General features: G+C 44.1%; 1 protein-coding gene across 6 annotated transcripts in view; it reads right to left on the bottom strand.

Annotated features, from left to right (window-relative positions):
* The window catches only part of GNB1 (G protein subunit beta 1), a 68,870-nt gene that overhangs the window by 9,582 nt on the left and 33,815 nt on the right, over nt 1-25,473 (bottom strand). For all 6 annotated transcript variants that reach the window (XM_084785161.1, XM_084785162.1, XM_084785164.1 and 3 more), the window contains 5 exons: nt 25,111-25,207; nt 17,751-17,789; nt 16,285-16,391; nt 9,907-9,970; nt 6,796-6,958 (listed from right to left, as the gene is read on the bottom strand). In XM_084785161.1, the coding sequence (XP_084641287.1) occupies nt 6,796-6,958; nt 9,907-9,970; nt 16,285-16,391; nt 17,751-17,789; nt 25,111-25,167 (430 nt within the window). In that variant the 5' untranslated portion in view covers nt 25,168-25,207. The remainder of the gene's footprint in view (nt 1-6,795; nt 6,959-9,906; nt 9,971-16,284; nt 16,392-17,750; nt 17,790-25,110; nt 25,208-25,473) is intronic.

Below are 25,473 nucleotides of genomic sequence, written 5' to 3'. Positions count from 1 at the left end.
GTCTGCAACTAGGCTGGCCTCAGATATTACCCTGGATTTGCCTCCTGAGTGCTCGGATTAGACATGTGTGCCACCATGCCTAGCTAATTATTTTCAATAAAACAATTTAGAATATGTATTCTGCCTGTAAGTTTTAAAATATTAACATAAATAAAACAGTAATAATGAACGCTCTGTCTCAGTTGCCTGTACGATCTATTGTGTTTTAAAGCCTGGAGGGCTTCCTGCCTGGGAGCAATGGGATACAGAGCTGACTACCAGAAGCCAACGGTGCGTCTCTCATGCTGCTGGAGAGTCCAACGACTCAGTCACCTCCTGGAACACCCCTCAGACACGCCAACGCAGCCTCAGAGTCCTCAAATACATTGCCAGGGACTCGACAGTTAGCAGCAAAACCACACAGGCAGTGAGCACACCCATACAGACAGCTCAAGCGACAGGAGGACAAGTAAGAGTTTTGATGCTATGTGTTTCTTAACCTGATGAAACCAAACAGATATTTCAGAGGAACATAACCAAATCCAGAGTTGCTATGACAATTATAATGCCACGGCTACAATTCGAACCTACCACACTAAGAAATGGCACACTGTCATCCATACTCAAGAGGAAAGGGCCATGAACACATACCTCAAGATCAGATGCTACAATTAGCCGACATTTAGCAGTTAGCTCTTGTAATTATCAAAAAACATGAGAAATAATCTTGTTATAAATAAGACAACAGAAAATGTATGTGTGTGTGTGTGTATTGAAGGGATCTTTTTTAAAAGATTGATTTGTTTATTATTACGTACAGTGTTCTGCCTGCATGTACACCCGCAGGCCAGAAGAGGGCACCTGATCACATCATAGATGGTTGTGATCCACCATGTGGTTGGTGGGAATTGAACTCAGGACCCTCTGGAAGAGCAGCCAGTACTCTTAAACTCTGAGCAATCTCCCCAGCTCTAGAAGGGATCCTTACAAAAGCTTATCTGACTGTGTTTCCAGTGAGCTTCCCTCATCGCTGGCCATTGCCAGGAAGCTGTTGTCTCCTGCTGGTGACACAAACAGGCCAGGAAGTAGAAACTGAAGACACTCACCCCAGAGTTATGAAACCACCATACCAATTTAGCCAAAGACAAAGACCTACGGGTTCCAAATGCCAAACGCAACGACTACCAAGAGAGTCACAACCTAGGCACAGCACAGTCAAACTGCTTCAAATCAAGGATACACCTTTAAGGTGCTCTTTTTACATGCTGAAAACTGAAAAGATGGCTCCGTTGATAAGGACACTGGCAACTTTTTCTAGAGGACTCACCAACAGGGTAGCTCACAACTATCTTAACTCTGGTTCTAGGAGAGGTCCAACGCCTCTATGGCTTTGCTGGTGGTACCAGGCATGCGTGTGGTGCACCGACACTCATACAGGAAGATACCCATGTACATTAGGTTGACAGTGAACTCAAAATTCTGTATGCACAGCAAAAACATCCTTCAGTCTAGGGCAGCAAGAAGGACCCGTGTGTACAGTGTGTACAGGTGCTTGACGTCAAGCCTGACCAGCCCAGTTTGATTTGCAGGAACTACACGGCAGAAGGGAAGAGCTAACTTCCCACACGCTGCCCTCTTAGCTACACACAAGCACCCACACAGAGGTCAAGGGCTGGCAAATGGATCAACAGGTAGAGGAATTTACTGCCACACCAGAGTTTGGTCTTAAGAACACACACAGATGGAAGGAGAGAACCAACTTCACTGGATTATCCTTGATTTCCACATGCATGACCCTCCCACCATGCAAATAAACACAATAAACATTATTTAACCCAGAGGTGGTAATGGTGCATGCCTTCAATCTCAACACTCAGGAGGTAGAGACAGACGGATCTCTGTGAGTTCAAAGCCAGCTTGGTGTACAGAGCCAGTTTCAGGACAGCCAAAACTACACAGAAAAACCCTTTCTTCCCCCCACAAACCCCACCTCTAAAAATAAGAAAGGCCAAGTAGGCTACCCTAACCACTGTAACCTCACCTGGCTTCAGTTAATACATGGGAAACCTAGAAAATTCCAGATCAAAATAAATAAATAAATAAATAAATAAATAAATAAATAAATAGATAGATTTCTTGGAGGTATGGTAAACCCTGTCCTTTTTGTTTGTTTGTTTTGGTTTTGGTTTTTCGAGACAGGTTTCTCTGTGTAACCTTGGCTGTCTTAGACTAACTTTGTAGACCAGGCTAGCCTTGAACTCATAGAGATCCGCCTGCTTCTGCCTCCTGAGTGCTGGGATTAAAGGCGTGCATCACCATGCCCAGCTGCTTCTGTTTTTTCAAATTCAAATCATTAATGTTATTCTTTCTGACTTATCAGTAAGTGGTATGGCCTTCCCAAGACGCTGGTGAGCAGCCATGAACTGAGGCTCTCAGTTAGGATGTGAGAATGTTAAACAGGCAGCCTAAAGTGTCTTCGCTATGGGCCCATGATGCTGGTGCACACTTCTAGCACTCAGGAGGCAGAGTTAGGCAGATTTCTCTAAGCTCAAGACCAGCCTGATAGGGATCTGCAGCAGGCTTGAGTTTAACACTGGTATTCTAAACTTTCAAAGGATTTCAGGACAACCTCATCGTAAGTCGGGGAAACCGTGTGTAAAATATGAGCTTACCCATATCTAGGAAGAGGGCTTCACCCAGCCACTTTCTTTGTTCTCAAAAGCAGTAGTTCAGGCTAGTTTCAAACTCACTATATAGTAAACAATGAGCTTCAACACCTCATCCTCCTCCACCTTCCCTTCCATCTCCTGAGTGCGTGGATAATACGGCTACACCCCAGACTCAGCTTTATGCTGGGCTCAAGATCTAACCTAAAGCGTCATGTATGGCAGATAAACATATTTCCAACTGAGCAATATTCCCAGCTCCTAAAGGCAGAGACTTTAAACACAATGAAAACCAAGACTTAACTCTATGCTGGGTATAAAAGACACTTTACTAGAAAAGCAATCAACAAGAAAAAAATAACATAATGTAGATAGGCAGTGAGCCTGAGGCTGAGCTGTCTAAAAAACCAAGGTAAGAGCCGGGCGTGGGGCACAAACCTTTAATCCCAGCACTGGGGGAGGGGGGGGGGGGCAGAATCTCTCCTCCTGGTTCAGGCCTGCCTGGTCTACAAAGCCAACACTACAAAGAGAAAACATGTCTCTAAAAACCAAAAAAAAGAGAAACCCAGATGAAGTAGATTCACAGCAGAGTATTACGTGAGAGGGGGCACTAGTCATAACAAAAGGAAGGGACAGCGACAATAAATGCACATGCAGCGCACCTACTATCAGTAGTTAATACACAAAGATCGGTTTTGGTGTGTCAAAAATCTTTTTCCTAATGAACATACAGACAAACACAAATGCCCAACTGCTAGAGAATACAGTTTATTTCCACATTTTCGTAGCATGGTGTCTTGGTAGACCACCAACTCAAATTAAGAACTGTGCTATGAGTCCAATGGCAATTAGTTAAAAACTAGTAATTTTATTGTAGGGACTGGAGAGATGGCTCAGAGGTTAAGAGCACTCACTGGCTGCTATTCAAGAGGCCCTGAGTTCAATTCCCAGTAAGCATATGATGGGTCACAACCATCTATAATGAGATCTGGTGCCCTCTCTGGCAGGCAGGATGTTGTAGACATAATAAAAAAAAAAAATCAAAACAAACAAACAAAAAAACAAAAACAAAAAACAGAACAACAGCAACAAAATTTTAGTGTGTGGATGCTTTGCCTGTGTAGTGGCTTGAATAAAGATGGCCCCCATAGGCCCACAGGGAGAGGCACTATTAGGAACACCACATTGCTGGAGTAAGTGTAGCCTTGCTGAAGGAAATATGTCACTGGGGGGTAGGGGGGTGGGGTGGGATTTGATGTTTCAGATGCTCAAGTCAGGCCCAGTGTCCCTCTCTCCTGCTGCCAGAGAATTCAGAGGGAGAACTCTCAGCTACCATGTCTGCCTGCCATGTTGATAATGGACCAAGTCTCTGAACTGTAAGCCAGCCCCAGTTAAATATCTCCTTTAATGGGACTGGAGTGATAGCTCAGCAGCTAAGAGCACTGTCTGCTTTTCCAGAGGTCCTGAGTTCAAGTCCCAAAAACCACATGGTGGCTCACAATCGTCTGTAATGGCATCTGATGCCCTTTTCTGGTGTGCAAGAAGACAGTGTACTCATGTACATAAGATATAAATAAGTGAGCCAGGTATGGAGTTACAAGCCTTTAACCCCAGCACTTGGGAGGTAGAGACAGGTGGACTGCTGTTGAGTTCCAGGCCAGCCTCCACAAAGTTCAGTCCAGGACAGCCAAAGCTACACAAGAGAAATCCTGTCTCGAAAAACAAAACAACAACAAAAAGATAAATGAGTGTATCTTTAAAAAAAAAATAAAATATTTTTTTTCCTAGCCAGGTGTGGTGGTGCACGCCTTTAATCCCAGGCAGAGGCAGGTGATCTCTGTGAGTTCGAAAGCAGCCTGGTCTACAAAGCAAGTCTAGGACAGCCAAGGCTACACAGAGAAACCTTGTCTTGAAAAAATAAATAAATAAAGGTTTCCTTTATAAGAAATGCCTCGGACATGGTACCACATCACAGCAGTAGGACGGCCTGAATGGATGCCTATATACCACATCCATGCCTAGTGCTCACAGAGGTCAGAAGGCACAAGATTCTATGGGACTGGAGTTCCATACGTATGACTGTGGGCCACACACAGGTGCTGGGAATTGAATTCATGGCCTCTGGAAGAGCAGCCAGTGTTTTGAGCCAACACTCCAAATTTCTAAGTAAGAAATTTTAGGTATCGATTTTACTTTTGGTTCTCTGTGTATGGGCAACATGCCTATCCAGGGACCAAAAGAGGACAGACACCAGGCACTTGGTGTCTACCACCGTCTGCTGTACTCCCTTGAGACTGGATCTCTGAGTTAGTGGGGCAGTGAGGCCACATAATGAAAGTATAAGCAGGCGTGTGCCCCGTGCCCGGCATTCTGTGTGAGTCCTGGAACTTGAAGTCAGGTCCTTATTATGCTTTTGAAGTAAGTGCTCTGATTTATTGAGCCTTCCCCACAAGTGGTTTTCTTTTTCTATTAGATATTTTAAAATTAAATACTGTACTTTTTTGAGACAGGATTTTATGTAGCCCAGGCTGCCCTTAAACTCACTCCAAAGCCATTATGAACTCGATCCTCCTACTTCCGCTGTGTGAGTGATGGGATTACAAGCACACATGATTGATTATGTCTGGTTCCACGGTGCTGGGATGGAACCTAGTACGTTGTATGTGCCAGACAAATATTCTACCAATGAACTGATATTCCCAGATTCTAGGACAGGAATATAAATACTATTGATCAACGTTTACAGAAAGCAATGCTTGCAGAAATTTTGCAACCCACTTTCCTTTTTCTGAGACAGGGTTTCTGTGTAGACCAGGCTGGCTTAGAACTCAGAGATTCGGCCGCCTCTAGCTCTTTGCTGGGATTAAAGGTACATGCCACCATGCTGGCAATTTTGCCATTTTTAAATTTTTATATTTGAGAAAAAAGAGATCTAAAACCAGTGGTTAAAATTTCCACCTAAGCAGCAAGCACTCTCAAAGTCAGCAGGGTAACATTCTGTTGTTGTTTTAAGACAAGGTCTCTTTGTGCAGCCTTGCCTGTCCTGAACTTGCTTTATAGACAAGACTGGCCTTGAACTCAGGGATCCGCCTGCCTCTGCCTGTGCTGTAATAAAAGGCGTGCATCACTGCACCACCACCACCACCCTGCCTGGGCAGTGTGAATTTAGAAGCACAAAAGATGCATCCTTACCTGGACCAAGCTAACTCTTCCATCACAATGGCAAAGGTTTAAAAACAGTATTTTTTGCTGGGCATATTGGCGCATGCCTTTAATTCCAGCACTCTGGAGGCAGAGGCAGGTAGATTGCTGAGTTTGAGCCAGCTTGGTCTACAAGTTAGTCTAGGACAGCCAAGGCTACACAGAGAAACCCTGTCTTGAAAAACAAACAAACAAAACAAACAAAAAAAAAAAACCCCAGTATTTTTCATGACAGTTAATTAAGAACAATCCGTCACTTACATGGGAATGGGAAGGTAGTCCTAGTGTTGTGTTGTCAGAAACACACTAAAGGATTTTTGAGGACAGAAGATAGAGCCATTGAAAGAAAATACTATGATAGGACCTCTTCTTTGGAAATATACTTTGTCCTACACATTCAAAAGACCTGAATGGACAGCAGACTGTCTTCTACAAACAGAAAAGGCTGTGCACATGAACACAGTCTTAGATTAGGGAGACTGTCCTGTGTTAAGGTCTGAGTAGAAGACAGTTTAAAACAGGACTGTGCTGGGCGTGGTAGCACACACCTCTAATCCCAGCACTCAGGAGGCAAAAGCAGGAGCATCTCTGTGAGTTCTAGGCCAGCCTGGTCTACAGAAATTGAGTCCAGGACAGCCAGGGCAACACAGAGAAACCCGTCTCAAAAAACCAAACCCAAACCAAAATTAACAAAACAAACCAAAAAAAAAAAAAAAAAAAAAAAAAAAAAAAAAAAAAAAAAAAGAACAGCGGCTGCTAAGTGTGTAAAGAGAAGAAAGTAGCTGGAAATTCAAAAATTGGCCTAAGAAACCAGTTTACAGTTGAAGCCATATTGGTTGGGCCTGGCTTGGTTCATGTTCAGAAAGTTACTGGCTGCTACCATAACTTCTAAGGAATACTATCTGTCCCAGTAAGCAGCTCACATTACTGCAAGGGTAGAGATGTGTACCTGTGTGTCCTGCCAGCTCACGACTCACACGCACATTCCCTTCACGAGTTTTTAGATTGTAAATGGAGCAGATGTTATCCAGTCCACCACAGGCCACATAATTCCCGGAAGGAGCATATGCACAGGTCATGACCCAGGAGGAGCGCAGAGGGATGGCGTGGACCTAAATGATAAGAGCACAGACAGGCAACACCATTAAGTTCAAGAAACTATAACTACAGCTGGGTGTGTAGGGCACACCTTTAATCCCTGCCTTCAGGAGGCAAAGGCAGGTGAATCTCTGAGTTTGAAGTCAGCATGGTCTACATACTGAGTTCTAGGACAGCTAGGGCTACATAGTAAGACTGTCTCAAAAAATAAATAAATAAATAAAAACAAACCACAACCACCACAACCACCCCAAACCAGGGACTGGAGAGATGACTCAGAGGTTAAGAGCACTGCCTGCTCTTCCAGAGGTCCTGAGTTCAACTCCCAGCAACCACATTGTGGCTCACAATCATCTATAATGTGATCTGATGCCCTCTTCTGACGTTCAGGTGTACACATAAACATAATAATGAATAAATAAATCTTAAAACAAAAACAAAAACAAATCCCAAACCTAGTAGATGGGTATTATGGAAGTTTTGGTTTCTCAGTTATATAAACATGTTTTTTAAAAGATTTATTTATTTATAATTTATACAGTATTCTGCCCAAATGTGCACCTGCACACCAGAAGAGGGCACCAGATCTCATTGTAGATGGTTGTGAGCCACCATGTGGTTGCTGGGAATTGAACTCAGGACCTTTGCTCTATTAACCTCTGAGCCAACTCCCAACCCACCTTTTTGTTTTAATCCCAGATGTGGGATACGGCATTGTCCATAACAGTGGATTATTTGCCTCATGAGAAGCAGTTAAGTTTAATTCTGAGGACTCTGGAGAAGGGATAAATGCCAGAGCTAGGGGTGGAGGGGATGAAAACGGGGAGGAAGGGGGCACAGAAGGAAGCATGCCGCTGCTTCCGCTGCTGGTACAGAAGTCGGCGATACCTGAAATCAAGACCAGACTTGCCCCAGGGAATGACCACCTTCACCATGAAGAAGCAGCTGAAGAGAACCATGCCCTCTCCCCACTAATTTTCTTGCTCTCTTACCTGGTGTTGGGGTGGTGGAGGGTTTTGCGTGGAGAAGGGAGAAAGAGGTAAAAGGAATCAAACAAACTAGTTTAAAAAGCACCTCCAGGTGGGTGTGATGGCACACACTAGTGAGTCAGACACTTGGAGGACTAAGAGGGAAAGAGTAAGAGTTTGTTTTATTGTTCTTTTTGGTCCTGAGAATTAACTGACCTAGGCAAGTGCTCTATCACTAAGCTGTGCGTCACCAGCCCTAATGACACAATCTGACATCTTAGGCTACATATAGTGAGATGTTATGTCAAAGAAAAAGCAAAAAGGAAGCAGACACAGAAGGATCACTCTGAGTTCAAGGCCAGCCTCGGCTACATAGAGAAACCCTGTCTCAGAAAAAAAAAATAAATGTTTTTGTATCTTTAACAATTCAAGGAGGAATGTTAATGTGATTTTTAAAAAGATTTATTTATTAATTATATATACAGCATTCTGCCTGCAGGCTAGAAGAGAACACCAGATTTTGTTATAGATGGTTGTGAGCCACCATGTGGTTGCTGGGAATTGAACTCAGGACCTTTAGAGGAGCAGCCTGTGCTCTTAACCTCTGAGCCATCTCTCCAGCCCTGTTAATATGATTTTTAAGTTTTACTTATTTTTCCCTTTAATTATATAAAAACGGTCATGAGTTTAAAGGGGGGAGGGGGAATGAAAAACAAGCCAGGTATAGTGAGTGGTTCATGCTAATCCCAGCACTAGGAGGCCAAGGCAGGGAAATGACTGCAAATACCAGGACAGCCTAGGAGACAGCAGTCATCCATGTTCTCTCCCTCACACTCACGCTTTACTTTCTCTTGCTCTCTTTGAAATAAGCTACCTGGGGGGCTGGAGAGCTGGCTCAGTGGGTAAGAGCACTACCTGCTTTTCCAAAGGTCCTGTGTTCAATTCCCAGCAACCACATGGTGGCTCACAACCATCTATAATGTGATCTGATGCCCTCATCTGGCCTGCGGGTGTACATGCAGACAACACTGTATACATAATAATAAATAAATCTTAAAAAAGAAAAAGAAATAAGTAACTGGTAACATAATCTTGTTTAGATAGAGTTATTAAATTTTCTAAAATCTTTTATATATATCTAGCATTTCTTAGGAAAACACAATTGAATTATTTTTTCTTTTTTTGGGACTTACCTGAACTGATGACAGCATTAAAATTTGTTTTGACGTTTATTTTTAGTATATGAGCATTTGATTAAATATGTTTACCACATGAGTGCGGTGCCTTGGAAGGCTAGATTCCCCTTGAAACTGGAGATACAGATGGTTGTGCACCACCAAGTATGTTCTTGGAACCAAACTCCAGACTGTCTGGAAGAGCAGGCAGTGGCCCTAACCATTCGGCAATCTCTTCAGCCCCGGCAGATTTTTTTAAGAAGTGTGTGTGTGCTTGTGTATACACACGTGCCAGTGCGGGTGACCACGGAGGCCTGAGGGTGGTTCTGGGAATCTTCCTTGACCAGTTTCCACCTAATTCTTCCAGCTCGTCTACATGGCTATTCTAGCTGGGAGACTGCTTTGGGGCTTCCTTGTCTCTGTCTTCCAAAGGCTGGAACTGCAGCCTGGCCACACACTCACCCAGCGTTTTAAAGTGGGTTCCTTCTGTTGATACTATTTTATTTTATTCTTTTGGTTTTTTGAGATAGGGTTTCTCTGTGTAGGCTTGGCTGTCCTGAACTCACTTTGTAGACCAGGCTGGCCTTGAACTCAGTGATCTGCCTGCCTCTGCCTCCTGAATGCCGGGATTAAAGGAGTGCGCCACCACTGCCCAGCACAGCAGCTCTTGTAGAAACACAGGGAAGCACTCAGCTCCTATCTACGTGGTAAGACAGGAGGGAGGCACAGCACAACTATGTGCTGAGCCCAGGGCCCTCAGGGCCCTCAGCGCTGTCATGAACAGACTGTGTGAACATGGAAGACCCGAACACTGCCCACCTTGTTTGTGGTGTAGCTGTCCCAGATGATGAGTTTTCCATCCTGAGAGGCGCTGACAAGGAGCCTGGAGCAAAAGGAAAAGAGCAAACAAATCTTGGTGATGTCCAACTAGAGCTTGTTTTGTTTTTGTTTTTGAGACGGGGTTTCTCTGTGTAGCCTTGGCTGTCCTGGACTCACTTTGTAGACCAGGCTGGCCTCGAACTCACAGAGATCCTCCTACCTCTGTCACCCAAACACTGGAACTAAAGTGTCCACCAAGACACTTTGAAACCACATTTGCTTAACATTAAATATACTTAATAATAAGAAAAAGAGGATCTAACTGCTGGACCAATGTGAGACTGTGATTGATGTCAGGTAACAGTTCAGCCTTGGGGACACCTAGATGATCAGAGGATAGCTCTTCTTTTACCAGCTGAGGTGGTACTGACCTGTTTCTGTAAGGTTTGCTTTCTTGTTTCTGATACAGGGTTTCTCTGTATAGCTCTTGCTGTCCTGGAACTTAAAGAGATCCGCCTGCCTCTGCCTCCTGAGTGCTAAGATTAAAGACATGCACCACCACTCCACACACAAGGTTTTTTTTTTTATTCCAGGTTAAATTAGATACACAGACCAGTCCGGAGCCATAAGTAGTTTCAAATGTTTGCAGTACCATTTTGTTCTGACACAAAGAAAGCTTGGATACAATGGGGAAAGCTTGAACCGCTCCTCACTCAGGAGCCAACTTAATCCATTCTCAACGTCCCATCCAGATCAGCTACTGTTGTGGAGCTAAAGTCATCTAAGGAAGCAGGAACCTCAACGGAGAAAACACCTTCACCCTATCAGCAGAACCACAGGCGCCTCCGGGGCATCTTCTTGATTAGTAATCTAGAGGGAGCAGCGTACTGTGGGCAGTGCCATCTTTGGGCAGGTGGTACAGGATGGCGTAAGAAAGCAGGCTGAGGGGCTAGAGAGATGGCTCAGAGGTTAGGAGCACTGTCTGCTCTTCCAAAGGTCTTGAGTTCAATTCCCAGGAACCACATGGTGGCTCCCAATCATCTGTAATGTGATCTGATGTGCTCTTCTAGTGTACAGGTATACAAGCAGGCGAAACACTGTATACATAATAATAAATAAATAAATCTTTAAAAAAAGGGGGGGGGGGGCAAGTAGGCTGAGCCAGCCCTAAGGAGAACACTAGTCAACAGTATTCCTTTTGGGATTTGCCCATCTCCTTTCATGATGAACTACAACTCTTCACGTTGCTCTTGCTCACAGTGTTTGACCACACCCTAGGAATCAAACTGGAGCACCCATGGGCTGGAGTGGCATGACAGTTTACACTGCAAGCCACAGACGCATGATTGACAGGCCAAGACCAGACTTGACTATCTAACTAGTTTGGGGCTCAGACTCTACCCCTCAAAACCAAGGGAAAACAAACAAACATTAAACTCCCCAGACAGATAAGAGTAGAATACCAGCCTCTGTAAAGCTTAGGCGTTTCCATCTTCATGGTAGTAATGTGACCTAAGGAGGCAGAACTGCACGCGGTCCAGCCCAAGACCACCACCTAGAGTGAATTATAATTGCTCCGGCCTCTGTCCTGGTCCAGGGCAGCTGGGCTGCGTGTGGAGTCTGCTCTTCTATCTGCAGAATTAGCAGGGTATTATAAAGGGCGAGCACGACTAGCTGGCAAAGGGATCTGTGCTATCTGGGAAGCAATCTGCGTAATGCTGGGAGCCACAGCTTCTCGGGCAGAGGGTCCTAATACAATGTGTTCTTTTGTTTCAAGGAAGGGCAAGAGGTTCGTCCAAGGCCACAAAGACCTATTTTTCAATACGAGTGACATACAAGTTTTATTTTTTTAAATTTCAGTCAAAACAAACATCCTAGACATGTTAACTACAAATATATTTGGGCATATTTGGACTTTTGAAGCTGATCAAAGACTTGAGGTAAAACTCAACAAGGTTATTCTGAGCCCTTTGACACTTTCCAAAGTGCCTGCACCACCACACCTTGTCAGGCCATATTTTATTTGATATATAAACTTCCTTTATAAAGAACACATATGTGACAAGAAAAAAATGCTTTCAATCCTTTGTCACAAAACTTACCACAGACCTGGGCACAGGTACCAAGTGTGTTGCTTCTCAGCACACGCCCCCCCCCCCAACGCCCTGCCCCTTGTAGAGACTGAATTCAGACTCCTGCACAAGTAAATTGTACACCTCAGCTTTTTGGAGCTTTGGGAATACAAAGCAAACTCAACCACCAAGCCCTTATGTCTCCCTCCCCAGAAGACTCTTTCACGTTTCTGGAGATAGGGTACTGAGTAGCCAAGGCTGCTCAAGGTCTTCCCAGTTCCCTATGGTGCTTAAAGTCTGCTCTTCCATGCCTGCTCAGCAGTCACACCTAGGGTGCTTTCAGCCATCTCCAGAGGACAGCGTAAGGTCCCTCCACTGCTCTATTTCTGCCTGGTCTTTTTAAGGCTCTGGGCAAGGGTATTAAAAGACATCTATAGCAGCTCATCCTCTGACGTAAAAAGTCACCTTCGGAGAGCTCAGTAACTGCTAACTCAGTGAAGATTAAGACAATGCTAAGCTGTGAGCCGATCCTCCAGAAGGTGAAAGGAAACACGCCTTCTAACCTCAGGTCATGTGACTCGGAGGAACCAACAAAGCTCACTGTGCTAAGTTCTTCCCTCTCTGTCCTCCAACAGGGAGAGAACCTGAGAACTAGCCAAATAGCTGCCTAGACCAGGAAGAGGCAGTCACAGCGCAAACACGGCATTCTCTTCATTTTACTTAGAGAAGGATCCAGCCAGAGATTAGGCTCTACAAAGGAGAGAGGGGGGATAAGAGAACTCAAAGAACTGGAAAAAGCATCTCGAATATTATTACAAGTTAAGTTTTAGGGCCGGAGAGATGGCTCAGGCAAAAGTGTCTGTCAAGAAAGCTCCTTCCCTGATCTGAAGGGTGTGGCAGGTCACACACACCTTTAATCGCAGCACTCAGGAGGATCTCTGAATTTGAAGCCAGCCTCATACACCCAGAGTTACAGGACATTTAGGGCTATACAGAGAAATCCTGTCCTGAAAAAACAAAGTTAACTCCCCCCGCAAAAGAACCTCCCCCTCCACCACCAAAAAATAAAATAAAATAAATAAAATAAAATAAAAATTAACAAAATAATTGATCCCCTAGAACCCACATAGTAGTAGAAGAGAACTGGTTCCTTGGAGTGTCCTCTGGCCACACACGCCTGCCCTATAAATGAATGTTCTGATAGAGAGGACTTGTTACCCTGCTCTTCACTCTCTTGCCACCACACCAAGCCCAATCAGTAACCTTTTACTATGAAGGCAAGAAATAGGAAAATGATGTAAAAGGGTGGGGTTGTGCCTACCCAGAACACCTCACCTCCCTGAATAGGCACTCTGAATGGTAAGACGCAGCCACTGACTAGCCAGGAAGCATGCTCATCTAAAACAACCCTGAGTACTGCTTCGGAAGGTTTTGTTTGCTGTCTTCAAACTTGCTATATAGCTGAGACTGATCTAAAGCTGCTTTGGTCCTCCTTGCTGCAATATCCTAGGGCCTACTGCAAGCTAAGCAAGTACTCTGACAACTTAACAGCTCCAGCTGATTGATTAATCAGTCTTTTCAAGTCTCAGGGTTATGTTGTCTGGTTCAAAAGACAACAGTAAAACAAACACCATGGTCCCTGCATACCACCCGAGAATGAGAACAGACCAACAGCCACCCACAAGCTTCCCTTAAGGCTCTTGCTCACATGCACATCCTGATTCTGGACCTGGGGTCCTGTGATAGACACACCTTCCTTCAGACCCAGGTTTCTGAGGTAAACCATGCTCATGCTTAAGACTAGATGAAATGGAAGGCTTCATATCTCACCCTGCCTTTCACTGCTCAGGCCATGTGCCTGTCCCGAGATCTTTGAATACACCTGTCTGCAGCACACACACCTGACTACTGAAGGATGATGTAATTCCTCCAGAAGCCCAGGGCCAAGGGCTACTGAGTAATGCACAGCTACTGTTATGTTCTCACACACGGAAGAAACGCTGCAGACGTCACAACCTGTTTGTTACCACTTACCTTTGATAAGGCACTCTCTGATGGACTGGCTAGTAAGAATTTTTCTTTCTTTCTCATATTTAATTTTATACATTGTTAATGGGGTAACTTTGAATTTTACCATTTTCTAACTTTTTTTTTCCTCTCTCTCTCCCTTTTTTTTTTTTTTGCAATTTTTTTGTTTTTGTTTTTTTAAAGACAGGGTTTCACTGCATAGCCCTGGCTGTTCGGAAACTCACTCTATAGATCAGGGTGGCCTCCAACTCAGCAATCTACCTGCATCTGCCTCTCAAGTGCTGGGATTAAAAGATATGAACACACCAATCCCGACAATCCCAGCACCCAGGAGGCAGAGGCAGTAGGATCTCTGTGAGTTTGAGGCCAGCCTAGTATACAAAGTGTGTCTAGGACAGCCTCGGCTACACAGAGAAACTCTGTCCAAAAAACAAAAAAGAAAGAAACAACAAACAAAAAAAGCATGCACCACCACTGCCTGGTCCATTTTTTAACTTTACTTATTTATTTTGAATGACCTTTATTTTTAATTGACATTAACTATGGACTATATAAATTGCCTAATGTTTACATTACAAAACGATTAGACTAAGTGGATTAACATAGCCATTACCCCCCACATTTAGCATCTTTTTGTGGTGAGAACTTTTAAGATCTATTCTTGGGCTGGAGGTGTACTTTAGTGGTAGGTACACTGATTGCCTAGCAGGCATGATCGATCAATCAATCAATCAACCAATCAGCCAATCTGCCCTTTGAAATTCTGTTAGCAACTACTCAATGCACTCAGATCTCTGACACACACTCTCCCTAGCTGAAGCTTCACCGTTTGAGGAACAATACAGGCAACCCTCCCCTCTTCTTTTTGATGGGACTGCGTCCATCATTAAACAGTCCCGTAATGTGCTCATCTGTACAAGCAATTATATGGGGCCCTGCAGAGAACTAAAGATAGGATCTTTTGTTCTCTAGCTATTTAACCCAACAGCAGATAATTTCACAAAGAGAAAGCCAAGCAGAAATTCCACTCTGGTAACAGAAAATGAAAGAAATGATTCAAAAGAGAGGGATGTTCAGATTCTGTTGGGTCTGGAAGGGGCATGCTACAGTCACACACTTTGTTTCATTTTGAGTGGAAAAGTTTGAAGAGAAACTCAGAAGTCCAACAAAGGGTAGTTTATAGACATTAATTTATATTCCATAAGGCTTCCCAGTGAGGATGAAAAGACCACTGATGCCCACATTTAGTTTTTGGGACCACAGTACACAGTTGTAAACTGAATACTTTTCACCTCCGCTGCCAACTCTTACATTACAAGGTGACCCACAGAGCAGCTAAAAGGGGAGGAAACGCAGGAGCTGGTGTGAGAGCGATGATAGTGCAGTCACCAGCTAAACGGAGGCTCAGTAAAGCCTGCACCTGTCAACGGGAGACTTGGCAGCCAGGCAGACAACACACTGTCTATCCCACCTTCCACACCTAGTTCTGAGACAAGGGCCTCACTGAGTACATCAGGCTGGTCTTCACACTCAAAGATCTTTTTGCCTCTACCTTTTGAGTAGAACTACTGGGATTAAAAGTGTGTGCCACCATACCCACACCAATTCAACTTTCTTTTTTTTTCCCATTTTGTTTTGTTTTTAGAGACAGGGTCTCTCTGTGTAGCCTTGGCTGTCCTGGACTCACTATCCAGACCAGGCTGGCCTCAAAACTCATAGAGATCCGTCTGACTCTGCCTCCTGAGTGCTGGGATTAAAGGCGTGCACCACCACTGCCTGGCACAATTCAACTTTCTTTCATTTTTTAAATTTATTTATTATTTATACAGTTTTCTGCCTGCATGTACACTTGCAAATCAGAAGGTGCTATAGATGGTTGTGAGCCACCATGTGGGTGCTGGGAATTGAACTCAGGACCTTTGGAAGAACAGAGAGTGCTCTTAACCTCTGAGCCATCTCTCCAGGCCCCAACTCAACTTTCTAACCTAAAAGATGATGATCTTTTAGAAATCCTGGCAGTCAGCCAACATTTCTTTCTTTCTTTCTTTCTTTCTTTCTTTCTTTCTTTCTTTCTTTCTTTCTTTCTGGGGAGGGGGAGGGCAGAGCTTAGGGTTTCTCTGTGTAGCACTGGCTGTCCTAGACTTGCTTTGTAGACCAGGCTGGCCTCAAACTCAGTGATCCACCTGCCTCTGCCGCCCGAGTGCTGGGATTACAGGTGTGGATACCACGCCCGGCCAGCTAACATTCCATGTACTGCTTTGGAAGGGCCTGTTCGTACCTTGAGTCTGTGCCCCAGTGCATGGCATAAATCTTGGCCAGGTGACCTCTCAGCGTTCTTCTGGTTCGCATCTGAATTCTTCCCACTGGATCAATGTTGTTTGTGATCTTAAAAAATAAAATCAGTGCAGATTAACTTCAGCAAATGGACTCTCCACTTGCATTCTGTAGGTTCTGTTATATAATGTCAACTGAGAACCAAAAATCAATTTAAATGGAAAATCCCATATTTACTTTAAAATGTTCCTATGGGTATGGTGTATACCAGGGTGTTTGTGTGCGTGAAGTGTATGCAGGAGCCCTAGGAGGTCCCACAGGAGCTGCAAACAGAACCCAGCTCCTCTAGAAGAGCAGCAAGTGTTCTGGACTGCTAAGCCATCTCTCCAGCAGCCAAGGCATAAACCTTAAATTGCACATCTCTTCAGTAGCACGATAAATTACCCATCCTGGAGTGCCTGAGGCGTGAGTCCCTTTGTCCATTGAGGCCGAGCTATAAGTATACAGCGTGTCTATTAGCAATACACTGCAGCCGCCATGCTCTTCACAGTGCCTGTGCTGCCCACTTCTGTCATCTCAGTGTGAGCAGGAAGACACTGAGATCATGAGCATATGCTCATGTAACTACTATAGACAGCTACAATTTTACTATTGGTTATTAAATTGTGAGTTAATTCCACCTTTATGTAACACACAAATCACAGGTTACCACAGCCATGGGGGAAGGAGGGTAGATCTATGTGTGTCTAGGAGGTTTGAGGACCAGGCTTATCGATTCTCCAAGGAGGTGTGGTGTATGTGTGTTGCGGGGAAGGGGTGCTAGGTAGTTTTTATTGTCATCTTGACACGTTAGAGTCACAGGAGAAGAGGGACCTTCAGATTCCTCTGTGGGCGTATCTGTTAATTGATGTAGGAGGGTCTAGCACAACCTCTACACAGATGATCCTGGGCTGTCTGAGAAAGCAAGCCAGTGCGCTACATTCCTCTACGGTTCCTGCCCTGACTTCCCTCAATGATGGCTCATTACCTGCCAGCATAAGCCAAAATAAATTCTCTCCTCCCCAGAGTATTTAGCCCAAGTGCTTCATCACAGCAGCAGACTACACAACAGGAGTTAATGGCCATACATGTACTTTAAATACTTCTTATTTATTTGGGCAGAGGTCAGTCTCCTTCTCCCATGTGAGCTCTGGGGATTGCACTCAGGTAGTCAATCTTGGGGGTGGGCACCTTTCCCTGCCAAGTCATCTCATGAGCCCTGACCATGCTTTAAACCCAGTTTGATTCCTGTGGACACAAGTCTGGCAGTGAAGCTGCTGGGTTATACGGCAGAACATCCACTGGCCCTCACTGCCTCACCTACCACCAGAACAAGCTCCAAATGGAAAGCCTCCTCACCCCACATGAAGACATAAAAGCCCACCCCAGGCTGTGCACTACGGATGACTGACGGCTGGAATTCTCTCTTACCTGAGAAAGAGTCGCATCTGCACACGCTTTACGAGCATCCTAGGAAAGAACAAATGGGAATGAGTGGAATTTCACACTTTCAAGCTCAGGACCCTCCCTACCAAAGGCTCAGGCAGCCCCACAAACTGTCAGGAGCAAAGCACAGTGTACATGAGAAAGCACTCTTGTTGCTTATTTCTTCTCAAATAATCCCAAGTACACGGCCATTTTTTCCCCAAAATATTTTATTTAATTTTAACTCATGTGCATCGGTGGGAAGGTGTTAGATATGGGAGCTACAGACAGTTGTGAGCTGCCATGTGGGTGCTGGAAACTGAACCCGGATCCTTTGGAAGAGCAGGCAGTGCTCTTAACCACTGAGCCATCTCTCCAGCGCACCACCCCCATGGCCACTTTTGAGTTGTGGAGGCCAAAACAGACACAACGCACAATCCCTAACCCTAACTATGCAAACTCCATAGAACCCTGGGGACCCTGGAACTACAGACAAACCTAGGTGAAGCCACACTGGAAGCTGGCCCCACAGTGAGCAGCCTGGAGCCAAGACTGACTTCCCACAGCCGACACACACCCGCTGTCTTTGTCACAGTTTACACAAGAGCCCGAGGGTTTCAAGGAAAAGAGACAGGCTGAAGACCAGTGAGCTACTGAGGTCCAACAACTTCTTTTTGAGAATGCTTCGTCCTCAAGCCAACGATTAAATCTAAGCTCCATAAAAAGAGCAAGGGACCAACAATGGTTAATAAACTTCCAACAAGACTGGTAACAAAATAACAGCAGGCCATCTTTTCTAGTTATATAACTCTCCCAATGTAGCTAACATCTACAAAAGGATATACTACCATAATTTTTTCTTTAATTTTTACCATAGTAATTAAAGTGTTTTCACTAGTAAGTGAAATAAGCCTTGAAATCTCAAAATAGCACATAGTTATAAAGACATCCATTTTAAAGGAAAATGAAACAATTCTTCTTCTTCTTCTTCTTTTTTTTTTTTTTGATAATTCTACTTTTAAAAGCTCACAATTTCGGGGAATGGAGAGATTCAGAGGTTAAGAACACTGCCTGCTTTTCCAAAGGTCCTGAGTTCAATTCCCAGCAACCACATGGAGGCTCACAACCATCTAAAATCAGATCTGGTGCCCTCTTCTGGTACACCTGCAGGCAGAACACTGTATACTTAATAAATAAATAAATAAATCTTTAAAAAAAAATTTTAAAAAGCTGAAAATTTCAGTACAGGCACAATTCAAAGGAACTCCTGACAATCTTGACTAAGACACTGACCACCTGCTTCCAAAGCAGCCACTGGCAACAGGCTACAGGTAAAGCAGATCCATGTTCAAGATAAGTTGCCGCACAGAGCAGTGGGGGCCTTTAATCCCAGCACTCGGGAGGCAGAGACAGGCAGATCGCTTTGAGTTCAAGGCCAGCCTGGTCTACTAAAGGAGTCCAGGACAGCCAAGACTACACAGAGAAACCCTGTTTCGAAAAAGCAAAGCAAAAAGAAAAAGAAGAAAGAAAGAAAAAAAAGACTGTGGGAATATTAGAAACTGATGACATGGTAAATATACTGAGATGACTATTATTGTACGAATAAACTTCTAGGTTCCAAATTCATCCTTAATGATTCTGCTTGTAAGCAAAACAAGAAATTATGTAACCAAGTATTTCTATATAAAAAATTCTGAAGTATAAAACAAGGGTTTAGAACAGCAAGTCATTGTCAACACCCCTTTTTCATGCCAATCAGTAAAGATACTTTCAAACACCCTGCTTGTTGCTACAATGTATAGCTTTGGGTTTGAGAGACTAGTAAGAATTTAAAAAATAAAAATTGATATTTAAACAGCTTCATTTTGGTTGGTACCCAAAGACCAAAAAGGTTGAATGTTTCTGATACTGCACCTACTACTAACAGAAGAAAAAAATGAAGCAGATTCCAGCCATCTTTGTTTTGGTCTGCAAGCAGCTCCAACTTTGCTTAAGTGAAGACAAAGCCATGAACACACTTCACCTGACACCTGTAATTTACAGAGGGCAACCTGTGGGAGCCGACGCTCTCCTTCTACCAGGTGGATCTGCAGACTGAACTCAAGCCCCTGGGAAGGGGGCAAGCATGCTTTTATACACTGAGCCATCTGGTTGGCCTGAGAGGGCCGCTTAGTCCTGGCTGGCTCTGTTAAGCCAGCTGCTGGTGGCACACCCTTTAACCCCAGCACTGGGGAGGTATAGGCAGGTGGATCTGAGTTTGTAGCCAGTCTAGACTATGGCGCAGGTTCCAGGACAGCAAGGGCTATTCAGAGAAACCATGTCTTGAAAACAAAAACCAAAACCTGTTTTGTTGGCAAAAACCTAAACAAACAAATGAACCCAAGACTGACTGGCATGTGTCAAAGTGCGAGTTACAGAGTAAGGAGGGCACAGCACAAGGACTCCGGGGATGGAAGTCAGGGGTGCAGGTTTACACTACTGGGTGGCAAGAATCTTTACTTGATCAACTGCTTCTGATTTTTATGTGCTTGTTTTGAGACAAGTTCTCTCTATACCCCACCTGGCAGTCCTTGAACTTGTTATGTAGATGAGGCTGTCCTAGAACTCAGATCCACTTCACTCTGCCTCCTGAGTGCTAGGATTCAAAGTGTGTACTGCTGGGGCTGGAGAGATGGCCCAGAGGTGAAGAGCACTGGCTGCTTCTTCCAAAGGTCCTGAGTTCAATTCCCAGCAACGACATGGTGGCTCATAACAATCTATAATGAGATCTGGTGCCCTCTTCTGGTGTGCAGGTATACATGCAAGAATACTGTATACATAATAAATTTTTTTTAAAAAAGTGTGTATGCTGTCACACCAGGCCTCCTGCTTTTGAGTTTAAGACAGGGTCTTATTTGTAGCCCAGGCTGGCCTGGAACTCACTAGGTAATCTAGGCTAGCCTTCAAAACTAACAAAAACCCTCCTACATTCCTAGTGCTATGAAGATTAAGTACCATGTATGCCAAGCTCCAGCACACCAACATGATGGAGACTACACTGCTGGGCAAGCACTAGACTAGTGAGCTGTGAAACATTTGCAGGCCTTGCACTAAATTCGTTAACAAGCATGTATTCAGAGGCAATTGGTAGAGAACATTTTACTTTTTTCCTCCTTTGTATCATAGCCTTCTAAAAAAAGAAAATGGTTTTTGTTTTTTGATTTATGTTTATGCAAGTAACCATAGAAACCAGAAGAGAGTGCTGGATCCTCTAGAGCTAGTTATAGGTAGTTCTGGGATTAAACTCTCTAGACCAGGAATTTTACATTCCCCACCCCCACCCCCAGACAGGGTTTCTTTGTGTAGCCTTTGCTGTCCTGGACTAGATTTATAGCCCAGGCTGACCTCAAATTCAGAGAGATCTGCCTACCTATGTCTCCCAGAGTACTGGGATTACAGACTCGGCTCAGAATTTTACTTTTTCAAAGAGTATTCCTGGCCAGGTCAGGCGCCACACAGCTTTCATCTTAGAACTTGGGAGGCAGAGGCAGGGGGATCTTTGAGTTTGAGGCCAGTAGTCCACCTATCAAGGTCCAGGGCAGTCAAGGCTAATGAGACGATGTCTCAAAAGCAAACAAGAGCCTCCATTTCCATCTAGAGACTTAACAGCCTTAACTTGTCCTCACCAACCCATTGTAAAGTACTGCAGTGTTGAAAGGCAAGGCCCAAACCCCAATTGTCATTTGTGAAGAGGACGCTTATCATAAGGGCTCAATCAGAGCCACTCCACAAGGAACGGTCAAATGGTGCTGTCTACAATGGAGCTCTTTGGCCATGAATTACTCTGCATGTTGAACATAGTTGAATGTACACTGAGGAATGCCCTTATAATGAGGCAAGAGGTGACCTTTAAAATAAAAATAAAACTGAAATATAAGTACTACAAAGTATCTCTGTAAGAATGTATTGACTACCAGGTGTGGTGGTACATGCCTATAATCCCAGCACTCTGGGAGGCAGAGGCAGGCAGATCTCTGAGGCCAGCGTCAAAGCAAGTCCAGGACAGCCAAGGTTACACAGAGAAACCCTGTCTCGGAAAAAACAAAACAACAACAAAGAAATCTATTGACTGAAATAATACTTTAGCTAGATGGGACTAGATGAAACTTGTTAAGATTGTTTTTAGCTGCTTTTTATTTTCTCTTTGAGACAGGGCTTCCTGTTGCCTACTAGACCTCAAAACTTATTTCACTAAGGATGGCCTTGAACTCTGATCCTCTTGAATGCTGCAACTACTGGGGCACATGTGAAAGCAGAAAGGAGGGCACTAGGGAGAGTGGAAGCAGGGGGAGTGGGTGAGCCTGCATATTATATAGGCCTTGCATGGCATTATGCATGTCCAAGGTAAATCTCCATCTTCTGTGAAATGATTTCAGTCTCAGCAGCGACATGGCTAGAACCATGTAGCTTTTCTGAATATTTCCCCTTCTCCTTTCTATCTCTGACCTAAGCATGCTTTCTAATCCTTCCTCCCCTCCCTGTCATGAAGATGACCTCCATGTTGGCTTAATCTAAAAATAGTATAGCTATCTCCACCCTGGTCCCCTTCAAAAAGTTCCAATTATACCAGGAAGTGGTGGTACATGTCTTTAATTGCAGAACCTGGGAGACGCCTGGTCTACAGAATGAGTTCCAGGGTTACACAGAGAAACCCTGTCTTGGGCTTTTTTTTTTTCTTTAAATTTTTATTTTGTTTTGTGTGTTTGTACCTGCAGAGGCCAGAAGAAGGTGTCGAATTCCCTGGATTATGAGTTGTGAGCCACTTGACCTGGGCATGGGAACCCAGCTAGGGTCCTCTCAAAGTGTGACCTGTCTCTCTAGCTCTGTCATCTTCTGACACAAGTCTCATGGGCCTAGGCTAGCCTTGAGCTCACTATGTAACTAATGATGACTCTGAACTCTCATGTCTCTGCCTCTTCCTCCAAGTGTTATGATTAAAGGTGTGTACCACCATGCTGAGTTCCTGGCTTTACATTTTTTTGTTTTCAAGATTGACTGATTGGGGCTGGAGAGATGGCTCAGCGATTAAGAGAACTGTCTGCTCTTCCAGAGGTCCTCAGTTCAATTCCCAGCACCCACATGGTGGCTCACAGCCATCTATAATGTGATCTGAGGCCCTCTTCTGGCCTGCAGGTGTACATGCAGATACAACACTGTATACATAATAAACAAATCTTTAAAAAAAAAAAAAAGATTGACTGATTGAGTTAATGTGTATGAATGCTCTACTGTGGAGGAATGCCTTGAGTGGATGTAGCAGTTGTCAATAAAGTGCTGTTTGACCAATCAGCTGGGCAGAAGGACAGGAGCTTCTGAGAGGGGGTTGGTTGGCAGAGTTGGTAGCTGAACAGTAGATAGTTGGGAAAGAAGCCACCCCAGGAGCCATCAGTTTAGCAAGTTATTGGTATATATGTAGGTTAAGAGGCCATAGGCTGCCTGGTGTAGTGGTTGCAGCTTTAAAATACACTACAATCTCTGTGGTTATTGGCACCCTAGGGCACTCAACAGGTTCCATTACAGATGACTCTTAACCACTGTGCGGTTGCTGGAAACTGAACTCAGAACCTCTGCAAGAGCAGTCTGTGCTCTCAGCTGCAGAGGCATCACTCCAGTCCACTGGCTTTAAGTTTTTAAGTCATGCAAATTTTCAGGAGAAGCCAGGCATGCTGCGCATTCCCAGTCACCAGAGGAGACTGACAGAGGAGGATCACTTGAACCCACAATCAGCCTTAGGTACCATAGTAAAAGCCCTGCCCTGCCCTGCCCCACCCCTAAGATCCTAACCCTAAAAACATTTTAGGTGAGTTCTAGGGCTAGAGGTACAGTTCAATGTTATAGTATTTGCAATTTAGGAAAATATCTTCTGATATTATTTAACTTTTCTGAAAATAACTATCCCACACCAAATATTTAAGAATGTGTTTGATCAGCCTGGTTGACAAAGTGAGTCCAGGACAGCCAAGGTTGTACAGAGAAACCCTGTCTAAAAAGAATGTGTTTTATTAGCAGACACACTGAAAAGCACTGACCGGAACAATCTACACTCAGACATCAAGTGAAGAGCTTACAGCACAGGATACTTTCTGTTTTATCACTTGCTCTAAATCTTAGGCAATTCTGGTATGTTTTCTTTTCCTTTTTTTTTTTTTTTTTTTAATTTTTAAATTTGAAAATTTTTATTTTATGTGCATTGGAGTTTTGCCTGCATGTCTGTGTGAGGGTGCATGATCATGGAGTCACAGACAGCTGTGAGCTGCCATGTGGGTGCTGGGAACTGAGCCCCAGTCCTTCAGAAGAGCAGTCAGTACTTTTAACTGCTAAACCATCTCTCCAGACTTTCTTAAATTAAAAAAAAAAAAAAGTTGGCTAAAATAACGCCAACTAGACTTTCCCATCTAGTCCCCCTGGCAGCCTGAAGACAGCGGACTATAGTGTAGACAGGTACTGACTGTTGCCAACAACTTATGGAGACTCTGAAGGGCAGCTTTGTACTTACAGACGAGAGCATGAAAATCAGAGAAAGCTACTTCAAATACACAAAATACTAAACTAAAAACTGGGATTTTCCTAGTGGGTCTTAAAGTCGTTTTTTCATGCTCTTTAGATAAAGTTTAGGGGAAGAGGAAAATGAAAACTATATATTTGAATTAATTGTTTCTGTCTAACGTTGCACTCAAGGCCGATTTGGTCTACCCTGTGAGTTCCAGGACGGTCAAAAGTTTCACAATAGACCCTGTCTCAAGTAACAAAAATAAAATACAAACTCCAAAACTAAAGAACCCAAATTTGCCTGGAACATCTCTAGCATTACTCTAAAGTCACTCCCCACCTCAAAGTAAGGAGTCAAACTGCACTGAAGTGTGTCTTTCTTTAGTTCTGTACTCAGGTAGACATATCTGCTCTCTGTGGAGCTCTGAAGTACATTCCAGTGGCTGTCCTGGGACACAAACCATTTCAAGATTATGAAAAAGAAGACAGACACATCTAAAATGCCATTTCTGCTAGATCCTTCCATCTTCCATCTTTCTGTTGTCAATGTAGTAGCCTTGCTCCTCAGAGCAGATGCCACCTTCTGATATAATGGCCTACAGGAGCCACAAAGGAGGGTCCAAAACCTCGCTCCTCAGGGGAAGAAGCTCAAAAGCTCTGATAAATCTTACAAAAACATACCATGTACATCAAGCAACAAACTATAGTTAGTAAGAGAACAAAATCCCTGGAACAACATAATCGCCCAGGCATCTGAACGTGCACATGCTAGCCCCATCTCACCTCACTCTGCCCCCAGCCCTGACCTGACCATAAACAAGCACACGTGGCTACTTACTCTAATTTGGTTCTTCAGTTGCTCGGCCTCCTGCCGCAGCTGGTCAAGTTCACTCATCTTCAGGTCTCAGTGCTGCCCACCCTTCAGAATCCAAGCTCTGCCACAGAAAAACGGCACAAAAAGGGTAAGCTATGGTGAGATTGCTTAACCGAACACTCCAGAGTTATGGCCTCAGCAGAAAACTTTGTGCACCATTTACAGAACTTGTCCCTACCCTTTTTTTCTTTTTGGCTTTTTCAAGATAGGGTTTCTCTGTATAACACAGCCCCCGGCTATGTCCCTTTATAGACCAGGCTGGCTTTGAACTCACACAGACCCACCTGCCTCTGCCTCTGTGTGTGCCACCATGCCCAGCTTTATCAG

Source organism: Acomys minous (assembly GCF_964271855.1).
Source record: "Acomys minous genome assembly, chromosome: 6".
Taxonomy (NCBI): domain Eukaryota; kingdom Metazoa; phylum Chordata; class Mammalia; order Rodentia; family Muridae; genus Acomys; species Acomys minous.
The sequence above is the reverse complement of the archived record's forward strand: the minus strand, read 5'-3'. Positions and strand labels throughout refer to the sequence as shown.